At 43.9% G+C, this 23,545-nt stretch overlaps 1 protein-coding gene across 1 annotated transcript in view; it reads left to right on the plus strand.

Moving 5' to 3' along the window:
* The window catches only part of pkd1a (polycystic kidney disease 1a), a 57,371-nt gene that overhangs the window by 24,892 nt on the left and 8,934 nt on the right, over window positions 1–23,545 (plus strand). The window contains exons 13-44 of the mRNA XM_070916873.1: window positions 257–625; window positions 774–1,256; window positions 1,362–1,493; window positions 2,000–2,175; window positions 2,903–3,033; window positions 3,208–5,831; window positions 6,577–6,774; window positions 6,882–7,190; window positions 7,352–7,776; window positions 8,721–8,871; window positions 10,883–11,035; window positions 12,175–12,315; window positions 13,732–14,053; window positions 14,253–14,469; window positions 15,390–15,549; window positions 15,650–15,802; window positions 15,969–16,113; window positions 16,605–16,940; window positions 17,136–17,224; window positions 17,463–17,781; window positions 18,313–18,490; window positions 18,672–18,936; window positions 19,018–19,213; window positions 19,641–19,811; window positions 19,908–20,051; window positions 20,146–20,356; window positions 20,458–20,584; window positions 20,693–20,803; window positions 21,065–21,114; window positions 21,443–21,657; window positions 21,751–21,829; window positions 21,971–22,086. Of these exons, the coding sequence (XP_070772974.1) occupies window positions 257–625; window positions 774–1,256; window positions 1,362–1,493; window positions 2,000–2,175; window positions 2,903–3,033; window positions 3,208–5,831; window positions 6,577–6,774; window positions 6,882–7,190; window positions 7,352–7,776; window positions 8,721–8,871; window positions 10,883–11,035; window positions 12,175–12,315; window positions 13,732–14,053; window positions 14,253–14,469; window positions 15,390–15,549; window positions 15,650–15,802; window positions 15,969–16,113; window positions 16,605–16,940; window positions 17,136–17,224; window positions 17,463–17,781; window positions 18,313–18,490; window positions 18,672–18,936; window positions 19,018–19,213; window positions 19,641–19,811; window positions 19,908–20,051; window positions 20,146–20,356; window positions 20,458–20,584; window positions 20,693–20,803; window positions 21,065–21,114; window positions 21,443–21,657; window positions 21,751–21,829; window positions 21,971–22,086 (8,896 nt within the window). The remainder of the gene's footprint in view (window positions 1–256; window positions 626–773; window positions 1,257–1,361; window positions 1,494–1,999; window positions 2,176–2,902; window positions 3,034–3,207; window positions 5,832–6,576; window positions 6,775–6,881; window positions 7,191–7,351; window positions 7,777–8,720; window positions 8,872–10,882; window positions 11,036–12,174; window positions 12,316–13,731; window positions 14,054–14,252; window positions 14,470–15,389; window positions 15,550–15,649; window positions 15,803–15,968; window positions 16,114–16,604; window positions 16,941–17,135; window positions 17,225–17,462; window positions 17,782–18,312; window positions 18,491–18,671; window positions 18,937–19,017; window positions 19,214–19,640; window positions 19,812–19,907; window positions 20,052–20,145; window positions 20,357–20,457; window positions 20,585–20,692; window positions 20,804–21,064; window positions 21,115–21,442; window positions 21,658–21,750; window positions 21,830–21,970; window positions 22,087–23,545) is intronic.

Consider the following 23,545-nt stretch of genomic DNA (forward strand, 5'->3'; position numbering starts at 1 on the left):
GTAAGCCCAGAACAAATAGTTGATGACTGTCAGCTTTAATTTGAGGTTGTTTTGGATAAACAGTTAAGGGATTGCAGCTGTTGTACAAGGCCTGCCATTTCACAGCAAAAAAAAAGAGGCAGATTAAGATTTGTTTCAATAAAGAAGACACTTGTTATTTGCAGACAAAGTTTGCAGCGTGCAATTTAACTTCTGTCTATTAGATTCTGATCTGTATTTGCCTTTAGCTTACACTCCTGATCCGTGTTTCTCTCAGGTACAAGAAAAATTGGAGAACCTCCTGGTCTCCCGTGGTGATGTCATCGCCCTGCAGCATGATGCTGGCCCCGCCTCCCTTCTCCGGTGCCAGTCCTTGCCACACTCACCGTGGCGGCAGCCTGTTTTAGCCCTCAACCAATCGGAGTGGTTCTGGATCAACAACACAAGACAGGCAACAGACGCCTCGGCTGACCATCTGCCTGACCCGGAGCTTGACGTGAAGGCGCTGGTGGAGGATGGGGAGGGAGGCTGGCTGGAGGAAGTAGTTTGCCCCGTCAGAGTGCTCTATGTGGGACACAGTGAGACTCAGCTGCAGGGAGCACAGCTGTCTGCTGGTCTACCCCAGCCCGGACTCTACAGCCTGCTGGTAAGACATCAAAGTCATACCCCAGCATGCATCTGAATGTTAACACAAGCTAATAAATCACAGCTGTATAAGTGAGTGTATATCGCTAATGCTGTTGTATTAACGAAATCATTCAAATCAAGACAAAATTTAATTTGATAAATTCCAGGTGACTTCGGCTGAGCCATCATACCCAGCCTCAGCATCATGCCCGTTGCGGGTGGTGCCTCCTCTGGGCTTGGCGATCCTCCACCCACCAACCCGGAATGGCACCCTCTACCTGCAACCCAACGACACCCGGCTGCTGCTCCGCGTCCAGTCTCGCTACGTGACAAAGGCCTCTCGACATGGCAGTAATTGCAGTGTGATGTTCCAGCCCGACTGTCCCCCAGAGTTTTCTTCCATCCCAGCGCTCTGTCGGCCCGGGCCGAGCTCAGGGTCTGGGATCGAGGTCGCAGAGCCCAGCTTGTATGCGGTCCTGGATCTGAGCCTGGGGACGGAGGAGCAAAGGAGTCCAGTGCAGGTGGAGCTGGAGGCCCATAATAATGTGACGGAGGCCAGCCTGACTGTAGTCATCCAGCTGGAAGAGCCGCTGAGAGGACTGGTGGTGCAGCCGCACCCTGCACACAGGGTGCTGATGGAGTCAGTCGTGGTGAGCGTGTGTCACTGTTCATTATGTTCATAGTTAATATTGATATCAAGCACATTGCACTCTTTTTTTATCATGTCTTTTCTGTCGTGTTTGTGTGTGTTTTAGAGCTACACATCATCAGTGCTTGAAGGTTCCAATCCCACATTTAAATGGACAGTGGATGACAAGCCCTACTTTACCTATTACAACACTGTCCTCAATGTCATCTACCAGCACGCTGCTGTCTACAAGCTCACTGTGAGTTTCTGTTACATTTTAATTGGTCGGCACAACGCTCCCTGTATTACTATAAAATCACCAAAATTATTAGCATTTTGGTTCCATCAATGTTTGTTTCTGACTAACAATTATTTTCACTATCGATCATGTAATCTGCTGACAATTTTGTCAAATAATTGTAGGTCTATAAATGCCAAAAAAATGTGAAAAATGCCCCTTACAGTTTCCCAGGGCCCAACTTGACGTCTTTACAATCAAACAATCCAAAGAGTCCAAAGATTCAACTTAATATCATAGAGAATAAAGTAATATTATTATATAAATATATATAAAAGGCCTGAAAGGATGAAAGAATTAACTAATTATCAAAAAAGTTGCAAAGAGACCTTTATAGGGGACATCATATGTCTGGAAATATTATGATTGCACCTCATAGTGTAATAGCTAACGTACTGTAGATGTGACACAAGACTTCCTACCAGCTGTCTTCAGCCGTCTTACTGGTCGTGTGGCATCTCTTCCAGGTGACGGCCATGAACCATGTCAGCACCCTCACAGAGCATTTCAACGTGACCGTGGACCGGCTGCAGCCCATGGCCAACCTCACAGTAAAGGGTGTGCCAGATGTGGTCCCTCAGGGCTCCACTCAGACTCTCACCACCTCTGTGCTCGTCGACATGTCTGTGGCCGCCACTTTCCGGTATGAAGAGAGGGAGGGTAGATGAACAGAATCATAGATAGATGTCTTTTAAAACAAAAACTATAAAAAAAAAAAAAATTTTAAAAAACTTTCTCTGGCTATTCTTCTCTTTTTTATTTTTAAGGCTAAGTGAAAATATAGTGCATCTGTTTGTGTTTGACTGCTCTTTTCTTCTCCTCTATCTGTGTCTCGGTCTTTCTCTTTGCTCTTTTCCCTGTTTTTGTCTTCCTGTGCGCCATAATAGCTCTGCAGCACTCATACCATGCAGAGCCTTGGATTTATAACCGTGTGGTTAGAGCAGATTGCTGACAAGAATTTTCCCTTCTGCTCGGCTGTTTCCCCTGTACTTTTTTTCCCTTTTTTCTTCCACGCTTTCTCTTTTACTCCTTTCTCTCCCTCCCTCTCTCACATTCCCACCCTCCCAACTGTGGCACACTCTTTCACTTAGTTTCCCTCCACTCTCACCATTCTTGGTCCGGAGAGGCTTCCTGAGTTTTGAGTTTCCACTTCTCCTCGTCCAAACTCCCTCTTGCCTCAGAGAAGATTCTCCATTTTCCAGTTAGTGACTGTGAGTGTGTGTGTGTGTGTGTGTGTGTGTGTGTGTGTGTGTGTGTGTGTGTGTGTGTGTGGATGGAAACGGTTATCAGTACATCTATTCATCTAAGCTCCATGTATTTCTCTTAAGGTCCTCTTTTAATGGTTTTACATTGTCTCTGTTATGTTGCAGATGGTCCTTTGGTGACGGCGGATATAAGGAGTTTGAATACAAGCCTCCCTACCCCCCCTCCCTCCTCTGCCCTGAGTCACCCAATCAGGTCCTCCTAAGCAACAATGTCACCTATATCTACTCTCAGCCAGGTAACCCCTCACCTAACTCTCTATCAGCACTACTAGCATACAGGCTTGAATAATTGATCAGCAGCCAATTTAGTTTGACTTTTGTTTCAATTTACACAAAGTTATATTGATTTAAGCTGGCGGGTAGATAATGGCATATGGCTAATTTCTCCTTTTTTCCCTTCCTCGGTACAGGAATATATACAGCGCTGGTGTCAGTGTCCAATCGTTATGAGAACATCAGTCAGAGCATCAACATGAGCGTCTACAGCATCCTCACTCGTGTTGATATACAAACAGAGCCGCGACTCCTCCTCACTGGCAAATCAGCTGATTTTGAGGCTCACCCTCTGCCCTCACCCTATGGCATTCACTATGACTGGCACTTTGGAGATGGTTCTGCTCCGCTGCAAGGTCGCCGCGTGGCACACACCTATGCACAGAGTGGCATTTTTAATATCTGTGTATCTGTAAACAACACCATCAGTTCTACGGAGGTTTGTGCCGAGATGTTTGTATATGAGGAGATTGAAGATTTAACAGCTGAAAGTTCCTCCCCTACGGAGCTTCACAGTCCTACTACAGTACGGGCACGCCTTGCATTAGGTAATAACATCACATGGACATTCTCCATGGGCGATGGGACCATCTACACAACATCTGAACCTCTCGTGTCACACAGCTATATCAAAGATGGCAACTACACAGTGAACGTGACTGCTGCAAATGCTGTGAGCTCTGGCTGGACAATCCTACCAGTGCAGGTGTTTGTCTTCCAAGTTGTGAAGATGGAGCCGTCCGGGTGTGTCCAAGAGAGGACCTCCGTCACATTTCAGGCCTGGGTGTCCGGAAACGCATCAGCTCATCTTTATGAGTGGAGCTTTGGGGACGGAAGCCCCAACGAGACGCACCACGGCAACCCCAGAGTCTCACACACCTACTGGACAAGTGGGAACTACCACCTCTCTCTGCTTCTTTCCAGCGGGGTAAACAAAGCCACCAAGGCTAACTTCTTCAACTGGGTGTGTGTGCAGCCAGCTTTAACCAACATCAGCCTCATCCTTGAAAAATCACACTACGCTGTTGGGGAGGAGATCCGGTTCCAGGCCAGGGCTGAGCCAGAATTTAACTACAGCTATCAGTGGGACTTTGGTAGAGAGGAAGACCTTGTGCTCATCCGTGGTTCTGGGAATATCGTGACAACATATAAAAACCCAGGTCATTACATAGTGACGGTCATTGTCTTCAATAACATCTCCACTAGTAACACCAGTGTAGTGATTGAGGTCCTGATGCCCATAGGACCAATTGTCATTCAACATAACGGCACTAAGTACAATAACATGACTCTCAGAGCACCGTACACTTTCACAACATCCTCCTTGGCTTCCGATGCCACTTACGTCTGGAACTTTGGAGATGGAAATGTGCTTGCAGGCCAGAATATCCTCCACACCTACAACATCTCGGGGAACTACAATATTACACTGACAGCAGCCAACACAGTTAGCAGGAATCACACTACCTTACCTGTTGCTGTGCTTGCACCAATCTGTGGGTTGACCGTCAACGCCAGTTTGATAAATGTCCCTCTCAACGCCTCAGTCCACTTTGAGGCCCAAATGGAGGAGAGAGATGGTGTCCGGTTCTCTTGGATCTTATGTGACCGCTGCACCCCGATCTTAGGGACCCACACCATGTTCTACACCTTCCGCTCTGTTGGGACTTTCAACATCATTGTGACAGCGGAGAACGACGTAGGAACGGCACAAGCAAGTATCTTCCTGTTTGTCCAACGTGAGCTGGAGGGGCTGCAGATTTTAGCAGAGGAGGAGATCGGAGGAGGTGGGGGCACGGGATTGGACGGCTGCTGCTTTGCTACAAACCGTGTTCTCCACCTTCAAGCAGGATTAAAGGAAGGAACCAACATGACATTCACTTGGAACCTCATCAGAGAGCTAGACCCGGTCAGCTCAAGCTTCAACATAAGCGGGAAGACATTGGAGGTGAATTTCTCCACACCGGGCCCATGTGACATCTTTCTCCAGGCAGCCAACCTCCTAGGCCAGCTGTCCGTCAACAGAACCATCCACTTCCTAGAACCAGCTGGAGTGGCGTACCTGCAGATCAGCGACAACCCGGTTGCAGTCAATGCTCCATCTAACCTAACAGTGTTGACTACAGAAGGTTCGGACCTGCAGTACCGCTGGTCTGTGGATGGGAACGCTCTGCAGTGGAACAAGCCCTGGAACACCCACACCTTCACCAGTCCTGGCCTGAAGCTAGTTACTGTGGAGGTCTTCAATGAAGTCAGCTCAGAGGTGCTGTCAGAGATTGTCAGCGTCCAGGAAGTCATCTCTGGGCTAAGGTTCACAGCTACCAATGTGACGGAGCAGAATTACGTAGCAACAGGCGTCAGCGTCTTGCTGCAGGGGGAGGTTCTGACAGGAACCAATGTGACATGGTCATGGCTGTTGGACGGAAGAACAGACAGAGGAAGGAAAACTTCTCTGATTTTCCAGGAGCCAAAAACAGCCATCATTACTCTGAATGCCACCAACGATGTCAGCGGGGAAGTGGTTTCCAGAGAGTTCTTTGTTCAGGACAAGATTCAGGGGTTGGAGCTGAAACCAAGTAAAAAATTTGTAGCAGTCGGTGAGAAGGTGGAGTTCACCATTTCTATGGCGGCAGGTTCGGACGTTTGTCTCATCCTCAGCATCAGCGGAGACGCCACTGTTACCCCTCAACTGAACCAAACCTACGTCCACATATTCACCAGAGTGGATACGTACATGGTGAATCTCACTGCTCACAACCAGGTAAAGTGGAAGGAGATGGATAACATATATTATAAGAGCACGTCATATAGACGGTTTGGCTGGTCAGTTTTCACTATTATGAAATATAAGATAACATTCAAACACTAAAGCCACCACAGCCATGTCAGAAGTATAACATGTACAGCTTTTGGTAACATTTACAAATGAATTATTTTCTATTTTTGCCAGTCTGCCCATAAGTTAACACTTACGTTATATGCTTATATATACAAGGACACTATTCTTGGCACACTCAGTAGCAACCTTATAGCATCATTGTAAGTGACTTAAATTCTCTGCATACTGCTCTTTACATTTAGACCTTGACATGAAGAGCATGCGTAAAAGTGAAGCACATACAGGTTGCCCCAAGAATATAATTGAACACATTGTTTGATATGTTTGTTGTCATCCATTAAGTTATATGTAAAATGGTGGTAAAGATGTTTGACCTCACTGCTTACTTTAAGCAAAACTTAAAGTCAGTATGTGGAGTGTTTGAAAATGTCAGACTTTGGTGCTCCTGGTGGAAGTATTAGAAAAACATTCCCACCCATAGATCTACATACTGTAGACTTCTACCGAAACATGTGCCATCAGAATAATTAGAAAGTTAATCACATAAACATTTTACACATATTGCCTTTAAGCACATTTTGACTTAACTCTGATGTCAAAGTCAGCAAGATAGATTAATCAAACTAATACAGTGCACATATTTCTGTTGCAATATGATATGTTCCAGGTGAGTTCCAAGAGGCAACACAAACAGGTCGAGGTGATGGAGCCAGTGCGTGGACTTTCCATCCTGGGAGACTGCGCAGCAATCCCCCTAGGTGTAAAGAAATTGTTTGTGGCCAACATCCTGACGGGCAAACCTGTTAGTTTCCTGTGGACTTTTAATGTGGACCACCAAAACCATACAACATATATGCACAAAGAGGTCAGATCACTTCAATGTTTAGTCTTCATAATTATGACATAAATGTCACAATATAGCTGTTAAGCTTCAGAAATGATGATGTGTCTCATTGAATCACACAACCCCAGGTGTCCTACACGCCAGCATTAACAGGTTTATTGACCATCCACCTGACGGCCTTCAACTTAGTGCATAATCAGAGCATCACCAAGCAGATCCTGGTGCAGAGCCCGCTGACGTCTGCCGACCTGTATGCAACGCCTCGGGACACTTTCATCAATAAGACGGTGACCCTGATGGCCTCTGTCACCCCCAATCACACCAAATCTAATCCTGTGGAGTGCTTGTGGGACTTTGGTGATGGCTCTGCTCCAGTTAACACCAACACCACAACTGTGGGTTATGTGTACAGACGCCCAGGACACTACCTGGTCCAAGTATGTTTCTTTGAACTACATCATTAAATGTACTCTATAGATCCATTGTTTATTTGTTGATCTGTAAAATATAAGATTAATTAATTTCACAGATACTTTATGTGAAAGCTTGACATCTTCCCAGTTTTGTGATTTCACCAGCTCGTTTTTCTCGCTGCCAGGTGAACTGCAGTAACCTGGTGAGCTGGGTGTTGGCCCAGGTGGAGGTAAACATCAGTGTATTAGAGTGTGAGGAGCCAGAAGTGCAGATGGTTCAAGCCCCCCGCCTGACCATCTGGCGTTCCCAGTCCACTTTGGTGGAGGCCAGTGTGGACCTGAAAGGCTGCCTACGCTACGGAGCTCAGTACCTCTGGCAGATACTCTCAACACCCTCCTGTGATGATGACCAAGACCACCGTGTTCCCTCTCAGTCTTTTCTTGTCCCAGTAATTCGCCTACCGGTGGAGGTGGATGTGCAGCGGTTGCAGCTGTCGTTGCCTAAGATGGCTCTGGCAGCAGGGAACTACACCTTGGTGTTTTCTCTGTCATACAAAGGCGTGCCGCTAAGGAAGGCTGCCTGTCTGCAGCTCAGCGTCATGGCTGCCAGGTCGGTGGAGAATCAAAATTATGACTCGCTCTCTGTTGAGTGCATCCTTTATCCCTTTTAGTTATTGTTTCTAATTTAATTGTTTTTATCAATTAATTCTGCTAGTGATACACAGTTTGCTGCAGTATGAAATTAACACAATAATGCCAATCCAAAATATTTGGCAGTTGTAGTCACTTTGATTAAATACCAGTTACAATGGATTCTAACGGTGACCCATGTTCGTGGTGGGAAAATGTATGTATGTAAGAGTCCATAGAACTTTCTCAAACCACTTCTGCAGCATAACCCTCTGGTGTTGATGCTTGTGCTCAGTGTGTCCCTAACACATGTTTTTGCCAAAATATGGGTCAACTCTATCATTTCAGTCCTGACACAAGTCCCTCTCAAAGTAAAGTTGAAATTATGCTTCTCTGGGCTGCACATAAGTGAACGAACACAGGTGTCGTTCAGACACGTTTGCGTACGCGTCCACTAGGAAGCAGTGTCATGTTTAGCAAACAACAATGTAAGAAAACATAAAAGAAATCAGTTTCACCCCGAAGTATAAATCACTAAACCTGCCAAACAAACATGAACGAATTTGGACATCAACGTAAATGGACAAGATGGGCAAGCATAGTAAAGAGGAATTTAGTTTGGCAGTACTATGCCAAAAGATATGCCCAAACTCTGAAAGAAAAAACTGAAAAAGCTTTCTGTAGGAATAACCAATCAGCTTGCTTGATGCACAGGTTGTTGTTGTTGATATTCAGGCGGTGTGTGCCCTTCTCTGCATAGACTTGCAAAGACGTTTAAGCATATCTCCACAGAAGCGTAACTGCAGCTTAACTGTGTTGATCTGTAGACCAATAAGTTGATAACTAGTTGGGGTTAACAAGTTGAATTTGTAGTTTGCACTACTTTATCTTTTTATGTTAATTCAAACCCTTTTTCCTCATCAGGCTGATGCCCATCATAGAAGGGGGCACCTACAGGGTGTGGCCGAGGACACAAGACCTGCAGCTCAGTGCAGAGCAGTCCTACGACCCCAACATGGACCCAGACAGCCAGTCACTACTCCACTACCACTGGGAGTGTCAAAGCACTTCGAAGGTGAGGGCACACTGTACATTAATAGACATTCAAGCCCTCACCAGGAGGCTGGACTGTTTTGTCCTTTTTAGAGGTTTGCAGTCAGTGAGTAAATTGTAGCAGATCATGTTGATCATGCTGATTCTCTAAAAAACACTATAAATGTGCCAATAGTCATTACTTTTTCAACTGGTAGTGTTTTCACTTCAATATTTTTACTCATATCATTTTTATTGATTTACTGCTGTTCCACGGACAGTTATTTCCAAATGTGCTATCTAAATATAGTTACCCGTAGTAAAGACGAGCTATTCAATGCAGAGAAATGAAAAAGAAATTGTATTCTCAATTTATGAACAAGTACAGCCACTAAGAGGCAAAATTAACACAAAAAGGACTAGCAGCTACTCAGGTTGCCACACATTGCAAGCATAGAGTTATTCTTCAGGCAGGCATCTACCTAAATGTAGTTTATATTAGTCAAAACTGATGAGCAATTATTTATTATATGGCAAATAGTAAATTACAGTGTCCATTTGTATCTAGTAAAATAGTGAATGGTGTTTTTTAAATGTCTTCAAGTACAGGAGGACTCAGTCAAGTACAACAGTTCTTTGCTGTTCTGCTTTTGCTTCTGTGGTTAGACAGGATTGTCTCTCTCTCTCTCTGTCTCTCTCTCTCTGTCTCTCGCTATATATTTGGCTTGAATCTCAGAAATAAAAGAGTGCTGAATTGTCAAACCAAACTCTACTCTCAAACAATTTATTGGATTTTTTTTAAATAGTGAATTCATTAGACAGAGTTTGGAGGACAGATTTGATTCTGCAAAGGAGACTGTGGAAAAATTACATAATGGTCATCTGGTCCTGAGTACTATAACTGCCTTCAGAGAGGCTTGGCATTGATGTGAAGAGGAGAACTCAGTTCAGGACAGTGTTTTTCACACTCACCGCTTCCTTGGCTGGGTGGGAACACATTCTGCCCGTACAGCAAAAGACCACAATATAAGAACCAATGGGATGGGTGTGTCCTGCAGGAGTGTGTGTGTCTTTTGTGTGTGTGCTGTACATCTAAGCTGACAGGCATTTAAAGGGTTACGTAACTGTTTAGAGATAAACTCTGCATTCCACAGCTGGAGCTTTGCTCCCCACCCTGACGATTACACACTTGCATATACAGTAAACAACATGCACACACACACACACACACACACACACTCACAGCTGTATAGCACTGCTGATGAAGAGAAAGAAGAAGACCCTCAGTCTGACCACAAAGAGGGAAACAGCTTTTCACTCTGGTAGAAAAACTCCAAGCTGAAAAGATAGAGAAAAGGAGTCGATCAATTGTCCTACACTGTCCTGACCTTGGATATAAATACAATTGTAGGAGACGAGAGAGTTGGTCAAAGAAGGAAACAAAAAAATTAATTCTTACACGATGTTGACCTCTTTGCTTTTCTCTGACGTAGAGCTGACAATCGACAACAGTTGTAACAGTATTTGGTTGGTGACCTTCCGTTTTCATAAGGTCTGTACAAACAAAGATTTACTTTATTTTATTTACTTACTTTACTAATTAAATAAAGTAGGATTATCCCAAATTAATAGACGGATTAAACATAGGTATTAAGTTTCTTTTAGAAAATAAAAAGCGAGTCTGCTGTTCTAACATCAAGAGGGAGGCTGTTCCATAGTTTAGGGGCACAAGAAATACAAAGCAGCCTCACCTAATTTCTTGTGGGAACGTAAAGTGAAAGTTGTCACAGATATATGAAGGTTATGTGGGGCTTTATAAGCAAGAGGACTCAAAAAAGAGTCATGACTTCAAATTGAATGTCTTTTTCTAATTTTAATGGCTGCATTACAGTGAAGCTATAGCAACATTTTCTATCAATATATTGCCTACCTTTAGTCACAATATCAGTACTTCTGATACATACCAAACCATGTTCTCATGTTATGTAAAAGTAACAAGTTTCATAAAAATAAAAAAAACACTTCTAAAATGATGGCCCACCTTCTGCTTGCAGGGTGCAGAGCACTGCTCCAGTCTGAACTTCGGCCTGGGCTCCAGCGATCCGGTGCTGGGAATCTCCGGCTCCGAGCTGGAGGCGGGCGTCGAATACACTTTCAGACTGACCATCAGCAAAGACGGCATGGCGCCAGAGTCCACCACACAGACTGTAAGTGCACACATTCTCCCATACACATGAATACATGCATGCTTTAAGTCGGTATTTCCCAAGCTGGGGGTCGGGACCCCTACAATGGGTCGCAAGATTAATCTGAGGGGTCACAAGGTGATAAATGGGATTGAACAGAAGAAAAAAAGCTTGTCCTGCTACACAAATGTTTATTGAATTATTTTCGATTCTTCTGTTATCTTTACTTTTTAAAATGTTATATATATCCCAACTGATACAGTTGTCAGTATGTCAATGGTCACATCTCTCTCACACTCTTTCCAAATTACCTCAAACCTAGATTGACATATCTATAATTTCTTCTGATACGATATATCTGCAATGAGCTAATAATGGGAGATATATACACCTTTTTATCAATACTATAAACAAATGAGACCTTTGTCAATACAAGTGGGAGCCCACTGCTCATGCTCCCAGTGTTTAGTGCTACATGTCCTCAAAATAACCCTGTTACATTAAACAGAGGATAGTGCTATGTGCCTCTTTTCTTACTGTAACATTAACATGTTGAGCATGTTAGGAGTGATCTGTCACTCACTCTGTCTCTGCCCTCCACTACTAGAAGAAACTCTGAAAGCTTGAGGCCCGCTTCAGCTGTCAGAATAGTGGCTCTCTCTCTGTAAATTTGTGACACACAGCAATCAGGAAGAAAACGTCCAGTGCTGAAAAGAACTATTGCTGGTTTTAGCCCTGAAGGGAAGATGCAGTTTGAGCAGCTGTGTTTGTTTTGGCTCTGGCTGTGTGAGTATTAATGTAGTTAATGATGCCACAGTGAGGATGTTCAATATTTTCACCATCTATTCGGTCGTGCATGTGGAGAGATGCACACTGATAAATACATAATAAGATAATAATGATAATAATAATTAATAATAATTTAACAATAATGAATTAATTAATTAATAAATTCATCATGTATATGTGTTGTTACTCTTACATACTTTGGAAGAGTGAATGAGAAACTACACGTGGATCAACAAATGTTTGTGTTTTGTGCTTGGGTCTGATTGGAGGGACTGCATCTTATCCACTGCCTGAATTGCTTTGCATTTGACGTTGACATTGTGTGTGTGTGTGTGTGTGTGTGTGTGTGTGTGTGTGTGTGCGTGTGACAGGTGCTTGTCCAGAGTGGCCATATTCCCATGGTGTATCTGGAGTGTGTGTCCTGTAAGGCCCAGTCCATCTACGAGGTCAGCCAGAACTCATATGTCTACCTCAGAGGAACCTGCACCAACTGCCAGGGCTTTCATCGTGGGGTAAGCACACATGCATGCACACACACACACACCCACCCACAGGCAAGCCCACACAGAGGCACACACTCCAAATCCAACTCTCTGTGTCACAGCAAAATGAGGTCACTGCACCACAGAAGCGACAGTGAAATCAACATTTCCAGATCCTTTCCTTGCCTCTCCTCCTCCTGCTCCACCTCTCTCCTTTATTCAGACTTTCCCTGGGATTTGTGATGCAGGCAGCAGTGTGTGGGTGTGAAAATGAGGTCATTGTACAACCGAAGCCAGAGAGAATATGTTAGGTCCGTACTAACACAGGGAAACAATTTGAAAGACAAAACACTTGTTGAGTCACTGGGCCTCAAATTGCACATACCAGCTGACTGCGCTCAGCAGAACTGTAACCTAGGTCACTTATTTATAATTACTTCAGTGTACTTCAGTTTCTATACTGCACAATTTGGTACTCTTTGCATATACCTGACTACATGTAGTCCTCACATGTACTCATGTCATCAGACGAGTAAAAGGATAGCATCAGCTGGAATAGAAACAGCTGGAGGGCGTCTCCGTCCACAGTTTCAACCTCTTTCGTGTCATGTAAAGCCTGTGTGAAAGTGATCAAAGTAAGTAAAGACTTATTTATAGAGCACTTTTACTTTTACAAAGTGCTTCACAATAAAACCATTTAGCACAAAATAGTGTGAACAGAAATAACGTCAACCAAAAAGCAGAACATCAGTTAAGAAAAGCGAGGGAATATAAGTAAGTCTTAATAAGTTTTTTCAACAAATGCACAAATGTCCCTTCCTTATAAGCCGAGCATTAGACGCTGTTTAGCCGACCTGAGAGACCTTTAATTACAACATGGACACAGCAATTACACTAAGAAATGTACTCAGAGGCCTCGCCTTCAAAAACCTAAGTGTAAAAATGACATGTTTCGGTTTTACAGGGAGTTATGTGCTGGAATATTTCGTGGTCGGGAGCAGTGACTTCCTGAGGTGTTTTTGTCACTGTGAGGTTGCCAGGCAACTAGCTGCATATTGATAGACATTAGAGTAGTATCAATCTTTTTATTTAAGTTTCGGCAAGAAAGTGATTAAGTGTATTACTGAAAATGTTGAACTATTCCTTTAAAGCTGTCTTATGCCCCATTATATCTCTCATCTTCAACCTGATTACCCCTAACTGAAAGCATTAAGCGAGGACATTTACAGCCTGGTTTCTGGACTCCATGAGTCATTCATATGTCTTAATTGGCTGGTCACTGCTGGCTCCAAACATGGTAAGGTAAACAAAACAAATTTAAGAAAGAAATATGAAGCTTTTAGGCTGGCTAATTGCTGCTCATTTAATTTATTAATGCCTTCATATTTCTGAGAAAATCACCGAATGGAGCTTGCATTTAGTAAAATCTGTCTCTCTGTCTCTCAGCGCTGGAGTGCCATGACGCTGCAGAACGAGACTCTGGTCCTAGACTCCTCCTCCACCACCACAGGAAGTGACGGCATGAACCTGGTGCTGCGGCAGGGCGTCCTGCGCCATGTAGACTCCTACATCTTCACCCTGCACGTGACTGACGACAGTCTGGATGGCGAGGGCGCCGCCTCCATCACTCTACAGCACAACAGGCCCCCGGTCGGCGGGGAGTGTCACCTGAGAGTGGGAGGAGAAGCGGGAGTGGAGTATGGGGACGGAGACGTTGAAGGCTGGAGGATACGCACTCTGTTGGACCGGGTACACTTCACCTGCTCAGGTTGGAAGAAGGAAGGTGTGACCTTGTTCTCGTACAATACACTTTCTTTACTCGTTCTTTCCCACAATTTACAATGTCTGTTTTGGTCCAATCACAGTAGCAGATTTCTCCGTCCTTTACTTATCACCTATTTACCAAGATTGTCGTCTTTTCTTCTCTTGTTTGTTCACTTTGTCTTTATCACTCTATTGCTTTCCAGGCTACAGTGATCTAGGGGTCTCAGAGACTCCTTTGCTCTACAGTCTACTGGTCACGCGCTGCAGAGAAGACTACTGCGAGGACTTCTGCGTGTACAAAGGCAGCAGCCCGGAGCACTCAGCCTTCCTGCCCCCAGGCTTCAGCTCAGCCCAACACCGTGTAGACATATTCATCACAGTTGAGGACCACCAGGGAGCCTCCATCACTCCACTCAACAGGTAACTACATTTTACATTGTGGTTTAGTTCAGTTAAGCAGCAGTGAGGCCCATCAAATAAGATTCAGTCCTTTTTTTCTTGTTTACCTCCCAAGCTACCATAGTCTGCTAAATCTGTACATTACTGAAGATGTTCTGAGCGGTACAATAAATCCCCGTCATCTCCAAGGTTTTTGTTCTGTTGCTGACTTCTGACTTTCATGTAGAAGCCAAAGAATTTCACCACTGAGCTTTCTAAAGTTTAGATCTTTAGCGTTCAGTTTAGTGCCATACAGTAGGACATTTCAGCTCATAGTGTGTTGAACAGTGAATTTAGCCTCTCTTAGATCACTTGTTAAATTATTATGGGATCTAGCAGATCCCATTTATATATCTATACTGTTAACCCTAGGTCAACAAGCACAATTTATTAAACCATCAGCACTAGAGAAAGAGCATTTCTCTGCTTTAAAGATGAGCTACATGATCCAATAGAAGAAGCAGTCAAGCTAAGGGAGGGTAAGTTCAGGATGTGGTAGGATGAGATCCGGAGCACGTGGTTATAAAAAAGGAGGGTAAGTTCACTTCAAACTGCAGAGACATTACACAAGACTAAGAGTCTGCAGCCATGCTCCATGACACTGTAGCATTGTGAGCTAAATGCTAACGGCAGCATGCTAACATGCTCACAATGACAACGCTTACATGATGACGATTATGATTTTGTGCAAATCCATCTCGTAGCAGTACAAAGTTTCATGGCAATTCATACAGTAGTTGTTGAGATATTTCAGTCTGGACCAAAGTGGTGGACCTAAACCACATCACTGTCCTTACACTCACATGCAGGCAAATACATGCACATCCAAGTCCACACAAATATGGCAAAGTTACAAACACTGTATTTAATAACAGCACTTTCTGTTTTGTGTTTGTGTCCAGGTCCATCGAGGTTGTGCTGCCAGATCCGCCCCCTGAGTACGACAGCCTTCCCCATTGGCTGTCTGATCTGACAGACAGCAAACTCAAAAAGCTGCTGGAGCAGGGTGACTCACAGAGGGTCCGAGAGTTATCGTTGGCTCTTATTACAGTCCTAAATGAGGTAGGAGAGGCTTAGCCAACCGACATTGTTTTATTGAGTTATTCATTCATCAATTGATAATACATGAAGCATACTTACACCTGTATTTACCTTCTTCCAGTATGAGCAGACCAGACAGTCTGTGCGGGTGTACCAAGACGAGCGCAGTTACCGGGTCAGAGTCCGCAGCAACATCACCAGAGCTCTGACCGCTCTAGACCTGATCACAGTTGACGACATCCAGCAGACCTCCGCTGCTTTGGCTCAGTGCACGGTGAGCAGAACGAGAGGGAGGCTGAGGTGGGAAGGAAAAGAGGGCAGGAAAAGATAGAAATAAAGAAAGAAGGGCGATTGGAAAAGCCAAAGAATAAAGTTGAAAAGAAGGAAAGAGTCAAGAAAGCAAACAAATGATCAGTTGCGTGTGTGCGTGTGTTTTCCAGGCGGTGAGTCGAGAGTTTATCTGTGAAGAGTGTCAGAACAGCACTCTGAACAAGCTGGAGTCCATGCTTGAGATACTGCAAACTGACACCAAGCAGGGCACCGTCACTCCTACTGAGATAGCTGACAACATCCTGAACATCATGGGTAAGAAAGAGAGCTTTCTGTGAAAAGTGAATGAAAGTAAACTGTGGCTTTAATTAGGAGCTAGCAACAAGTCATTTAATCATGCATGTTTATTGCTAAGTGGAGGGTAGTGCCTTCTCATTGCTGTTGCTTATAACCAGATCACATACTTGGTCTACAATGTCTTTAATGTACACATGATTTATTTGACTGCGACTATATTTGTCCTGCTCGTTCTATAGGATTCAAATCATTTAGTTGACCTTGTTGCCTACAAAGGCCTTTGTATTCTGGATCTTCAGTAGATCTTTGATTTAGATCAGTCATCAGATGACATAGTCCATCAGTGATTGACTGACAAACCCTATTTCTTGAAAAGCCCTTAGCACCATATACTCACCAGCACTCTGACTGGCAACACTGAGAGAAAACAAACTTTAGTGAAGGAAACTGTTCCCCTACCTTTCTCTTTTTCCTCATCATATCTATCATCATATGTAACCTCCCTCCAGGTGACCTGATCCATCAGGTCAGCCAGTCAGCATCCCAGTCTTACCTCCAGCCCGCCTACGTGGATTCCCCCTCATCCACCTTCACCTCCTCTTTCTTCTACTCTGGTAATGAGCAAGGAGGCACACTGTTAGACCCCTCTCCCTCCTCACTGGAGCCACATCCTCTGAGAGTGGCGGCCAAGGCTTACAGCCTGTCCTCGGTCCTCATGCTGATCCTCATGCATGCCCGTGTGCTCAACGAGGAGCCGCTCGTGCTGAGAGGAGCTGAGATCGCTGCCACAGGAAAACTGGCAGACCCCCAGAGCCTGCTCTGCTACGATGGCAACAACAGTCCAGGTGGGCTTGTGTATTTAGTGTCTAATGGGCTGATGAAAGTTATGTCTCCTGTAGGTGGTAACCTTCATCACCTCACAATCTATAAAGATCTATAGAAAGTTGTTCATTATGAACAGGACTGTGAAGAAACACATGCATCATATTAGTTTGTTGGTCTTTAATCTTCGCTTCCTCTCTCCTCTAATTGTTTTTCAGAGTGCCAGCTGTTCTCCATCCCCCGAGCTTTCAACAACAGTTTTGGCAGAGCTGCTGCAGGAAACAGCATCATGCAGCTTCTGTTTCAGGTAACATCAGAAAGCATCTAACATGATGGAAACTAATCGGAAACGCTCTCTTGCGATAGCTGTTAAAGAACTTGGCAGTGTGAAAGCTGCTGGTGCCAAAGTCTCTCATCACTACACACTCACACAAATAACTTGAAGTGGTCTTATTTCTGTTTTACTGTTTTACTCACTTCATCAGAAGTGATTTCTATGCATCTCCTCTACTGATTTTCTCTCCTTCTTTCTTTTTTCTCACCAGGTGGAGTCCAACCCCTTCCCCTTCAACTATGTGGCGAACTACACCGTCTCTACGGAGGTGGCGTCCATGGAGTTCCGCACTGAAAATGGCACCCAGATTCCCATCTCCGGACTGGACGATAGCCTAGCCATCACTGTTGCCATTAACAACGGCAGTAGTGGAGCAGAGGCAGGTCCTGAGGGTTCTGGTACTGGAGGGGTCCCCACAGCTGGAGCTGTTAACATCAGCCACTGTGACTCCGTCATCGTCAGGGTCAGCACGGGGAACACCAACAGACAGGCAGGGCTGTTTGTGCAGCTCAATTTCACCTCCCTTGAGGGTGAGCTCTCCATGTTCATCACACACACTCTGCATATACTGGGGGTGGGCACAACAACAGGAAGAGCTGAACAATATAATGTCTTACATTACAATAGACACACCCATTGGTTAAGCTTACAATGTTCAAGTTTTGTTAAACCTGTGTGAGGAAGGTATTTTGAAGCTGTATTATGAAAGAGGTGGACCTCTTGTAGCCTTTTCATTTTTATTATTCTCACTTTCATTGTTTGTACTGTCGTAATGTGTCCAAGCAGCTGTGAGACTGCTCAATAAAGAACCGTACTGTGTTGTTTTGGCATCCCTCGCTCTCCTTATAATTGAAGGAACATCTAATGTTTTTTTTGCCAGAAATAATATATAATTATGAATCAGTCCAGTATTTACTTGCAGCAGGAGAGAGTGGCAGTGTGACTATTTGATAGGTTCCTAAAAGCGCTTGATAAATAGAGGCTTTTTTTTATTTGTGTGTTGGGTTATTGTATGGACTCAACTTCATTCTTCTATTTTCCTTTTTCCTTTCCTTCTCCAGATGCCAGAGAGAGGGATAAAAGAGAGGAGGACGTGGAGGAGCCATACATCACAGCCTACCTTAATTCACATGAGAGACCCAATGAGTTCAACTGCACAGACAACAAACTTATCAAACTCCATATGACCAGGGGGCAAGATCTTGACCACAGGAAATACACCTTCTTCCTGTCGCCTGAGTAAGCCCTTGTTCATCCACTGCCACGTAGCATGATGTGTACTAAACATGCACAAAGTGAGCTCAGAGTTATATATTATCATTAGTAGCAACTGAGGGTGTAAGGTCACCAAGCGATTCATTTGGGTTTTTCTTTCGTACAATTCAACTACGAACAAATTCCTCTGTCCTGTGTTCCACAGGTTGTACGATACCACTCTGGACTACTTCATCAACGTGAGCACGGCCTGCAGCTCCGGCTCTCAGCCTGTGGGCGTTCATCTGGAGGTCGGGGTGTTTGCCTCTCTGTGTCAGTACTTCAGCGAGAGTGAGAAGCAGTGGCGGACCGATGGCATGGTGCCCCTGGCAGAAACCAACGCCAGCAGAGCTGTTTGTCGCACCAGGCACCTCACGGCCTTCGCTGCAGGCCTGTTTGTACCGGCCAACGCCATCAGCTTTAAAGTGCCAGTCAGTATCACAAGAACAAACACGTTTTGTACACATGCACCAGACAAACACACACTTGAACCGTTTTTCCTTGTCTTTCAGGAGCGTTCTGGTGCACCAAGCCTGGTTGTGCTGTTGGTGTGTGTGTTGGGCTTACTAAGCTATGTTGTGGCAGCGGCCATCTTGCACAAGTTGGACCAGCTGGATCTACGCCGGGCTGGTGTGGTCCCACTCTGCGGCCGAGACGGGCTCTTTAAGTACGAGATACAAGTCAAAACTGGTTGGAGCCGAGGGGCAGGTGAGTTAGGGAGGGGCACGCCATTGGTCACCTGTCAGGATGGTAAAAAAGTGGGCATAGGTGTTATTTAATAGCTCAGTGGGTATTTACAGTACTATATAGGCACCAAAGTTACATATTTGGCTGAAAACAACCACAACTCCTTGTGCAAGAGCTTTTATTGAAGAAGTATACATATGTACATAGCAAACATTTTGTATATGTACATAAAATATAGTAAACACACTAGAGAGAGTTTAAGACACAAATATTATTGTAGTCTGTGAATGAACAACTCTCTTTATCAAGTGCAATTTCTGTAAAAAAAAAAATAATTTGCCGTTAGGTCAGTGACTGAATTATTAATAAAAAATAATAAGGAGATCCTCTGCAGAATTCTGAATTTGTAGAAATAGTAGATATAATGAGTCTCTGTCTGTCCCTCCAGGCACCACGGCTCATGTGGGAATCAGTTTGTATGGACGTGAGAGCCGCAGTGGACACCGCCATCTCGACAGCAGAGGAGCTTTCACACGCAATGCTCTCGACATCTTTCATATCGCCACGGATACCAGTCTGGGCAGTGTCTGGAAAATCCGAATTTGGCATGACAACAAGGGTACTGATTCACATGAGCACACACACAAGAGAGAAAGGTCATCACAAAGAGTTTAACCAGCTGGTCTTTAAACACATTTCTTGTGACCTCCCTCAGGTCTGTCCCCAGCATGGATGCTACAATACGTCTTGGTCAAAGACTTGCACACAGGAAGTAGCTACTACTTCCTGGTTGAGGAGTGGCTGTCGGTCGACAATGAGAGGACTGACGGGCGTGTAGAGATTGAGGTGGAGGCCTCAGGTAAGAAACTACAACCAAATCATCAGTGATAAACATCCGCTGGTGGTCGATGCCTGTTTGTTCATTCCATCGTGTTACTTCCTGTTTACCTCAGAGGAGGCTGAGCTTCGTCAGTTGCCCCGCCTCCTGCGGTGTGAGCTGCAGAGGGCGCTGTCTGAGAGTCACCTGTGGCTGTCGCTGTGGGAAAAACCCCCCCGCAGCCCTTTCACCCGCCTGCAGAGAGCCACGTGCTGCGCTGTGTTACTACAGTTATTTGTTTTGGCCAACACACTTTGGTACAGCATTGTGGTGGACAGGAGATACAGGTATAGGAATGTTTTTCTTCTGTGTCTCCGCTGTCTTCCTGTCTTTGTGTCCACATTACAACTACTGGTGATTTACATTTGAATGCCACCCTGTGCTGCAGCCCGCGGGCCGTGTCAAGGTTTTCTTCTTTAAATGGAGAGACGGTAGCAGCGGGTGTGGTGACATGTCTGATCGTCTACCCTCTCTACCTGCTCGTCTTCACGCTCTTCAGAATGAGCCGCAGCAAGGTAACACAAACCTGTCCGAAACCATAACACAATGAAGGTTGTTGGCACCTCCCATAGACCAAACATGAAGCTGAATATTTTCTGTGTGTGTGTGTGTGTGTACATTAGTGTGTGTCTGTGGAGCAGGTGGCACCGCAAGTGGACCAGGAGTCAGTGGAGATTGATGACTTCCTGGACAACTCCATGGCTGGAAGTTCCTTCCTCTTTTTTAATGGCGAGGTAGAGTTTAATGGGAAAACACTGGCATATGATATTTATTTACAGTTCAGATGCCTTAATGTATTTTTTACTTTATCATGGAATCAATATTAAATTCAAATTAATCCCGTGTTTTTTCCGGCCTGGTGATTTTTTCAGAAAAAAGAAACGCTGCAGTTAAACAAGGAACCATTTTATTTTATTTTCCCTCGTGGGATCATTAGTGTATGTCTCTCTGAATCTATTTATCTATGTATCCATCCATCCCTCTCTGTTTCTCAGACCAACTCTGAAGAAACCAATGTGGATTTGCCCACTCCATCAACCAAAAGGTGAGGTACTCTGTTGCCATGACAGCACTTGTAGATAATGCATGACTTTACTTATTAGAAGACAGATGCCAAGTGAATTGTAATTGCCAGCTTTCAGACAAAGGGAGGAAAAAAGAGAATAGAAGAATAAAGAGCATGAAATGGGGGAAATTGTTTGTAATTTACAGTATTGTGCTCTAAAAGATCACAAGTATTTTAACATCATTATTGTTTCCAGAGAAACTTAAATGTTGTTAGCTTTAAGAGAGCTGGAGCAGAAACTCTGAAGACTCTTAAAGTAATTGAGTAATTTGCTGACATAACAAACATCTCTGGCTGTGTGTTTCAGTGTGGAGAGCTGGGGCATGGCAGAGGAGGAGATGGAGGACAGGGATTGGCCAGAGCTGTTGAGTGATGTGTCTGTGGTGGGAGGGGCGGGGCATGGCGCAGGGCTGCCCAGGCTGAAGAGGGGTCAGGGGAGCCGGCATCTGGGCGTCGACATGACCTTTAACCCTGACGACGAGGAGGGGACCGACCAACGCAACAAATATTTCACCTCCTCAGGTAACCGAAGCAGCAAGGCTTTTAAATCAGGTGTTTAAACATTTGGTTGTATTATTACACTGTCATGTCAAACTGTGACTTTTCTCTCAACAGACGAGGATCTGATCAAACACATCCTGACAGACGGACAGAACTTCTTTCCTCAGGCAGATGAAAGTGAGATGGCTGACCTGTAAGTTTAATCTCTGAACAAGGGACTGATATTTGAACATTTCGCTTTTATGAAATGCGCTGGACTCATCAGCTTTACCTGGAGCATTTGTGGATTTGCTTTGGTTTCATTTTATTTCCACTGCCTGTGTGTGTGTGTCAGGTCGAGCATTTTCGGAGATAAAACTGAAGTGATTCTCCTCCAGAAGCTGAATGAGCCTCTTCCTCTAGAATCTGTGAGAAGAGACCCACCAAAAACTGCTTTCACCTCAAATACAGGTGTGTGATCGTATATATGTGTGTGTGGAGGCATGTAAGACGGATAACATCCTACTTACAGTGTAAGAGTAGCATTTAAGAGTAACTCTCAGGTCACATGAATCATCACATGTATGCTCAGAGAATAGCCAGACACAAAGATGTACCTTAAATCTGCCATATTGTTCATTCCTTAAAAAAATCAGTGCATTTTACTGATATTTTATTCCGCAATACATATGTGAAATTAACAACAATCTAATGTGTTTGTAATATTTAAATAGGGATTCATGAATAGAAAATTATCTGAAATGGAAAGAAAAATAAAATCAAACTGGAGCAGGAAAAAAAAGATGTTGGGCTAGTTCTTAGTGAAAACATACAATAAGGGTAATTTAGTACCACGCCGTATGTAATAAGTGTACATAATAAATAAGGATGTATTGTTGTCTGAACCCCTGTTAAATGAAAAAAACAGTGGTGTAACATATCCAATGTTCAAATCAAATGCAAATGATTATACATATTGCTTCAGATAACGCATTACTCATCGTGACCAATGACCAATGATTTTGTACAATCGCTCCAAAACGTGAGGGTGAGACATCTGCTTCTCTCTTTAATTTAACTTTAACTTTAATTGTTAGCATTTTTAAGAAAAAAAAGATCAATATTTGTTTGATAAACACTGGCCCTGGTCTGTGTTGTTTTCTTCAGGGTAGGTTGTTGTTTCAGTTGACAAGACAGCTTAGCAGAAAATGGCAAATAGGTCTAGTTTCTCCTTGTTGTTGTTAGTGTTCCTACTACTTTGGTTCAGGATTATGTTATCAAGCAAAATGACAGCAATGTCCTTGTTGATTAAAATTGAATGCAGGTGCTAAAAAATCTTTCTTCTGCCAATTATGTGAAATCTTAAGTGCTGTCACAACAACAAAGTCCAAATTGGACTTAAAAGTGCATCTGAAAGTTATTTTCCTCATAGATCAATTATCTGCAAACTGTTCTGCTGTTGCTCTTTGGCTGATTAGTGACACAGGACACATAAAACACCCCATTTTATTAGGATAAGACTCTCATTAGGTAAAGAGCAAAGTTTGATGATTACTTTTGAAAAAGAAAGATGAGTAATGAGTTAGACTGTGTTGCTTTCATTCAGTAATGAGCCCAGTGCTGTGTGTCGAGGCCGTTATCGTTATGTTTTGATGTGAAACCAGTATGTGCATCGTGCTTTCATTTCGCTGCCTGAATGTTTAGTAAGCAAAACAAATTCTTTGTTGTCAGAGAAAAAAATTAATTGAAAAGCCACCCTGTGTCCAAAGTTCTTACGATGTCATTTATTCTTCTTTGGGGAACTTGATAGATTTGTTGGTAACGTTATTCAGTCTTTCGAGTCCTTGCGGGTAAAGACTCAGTTTAAAAGTTTGTGAGAACTTATTTCCCTTTGTGAAGTGTGAAATAACCTTCAAGACATATGTATCAG

Source organism: Enoplosus armatus, chromosome 2, assembly GCF_043641665.1.
Source record: "Enoplosus armatus isolate fEnoArm2 chromosome 2, fEnoArm2.hap1, whole genome shotgun sequence".
Taxonomy (NCBI): domain Eukaryota; kingdom Metazoa; phylum Chordata; class Actinopteri; order Centrarchiformes; family Enoplosidae; genus Enoplosus; species Enoplosus armatus.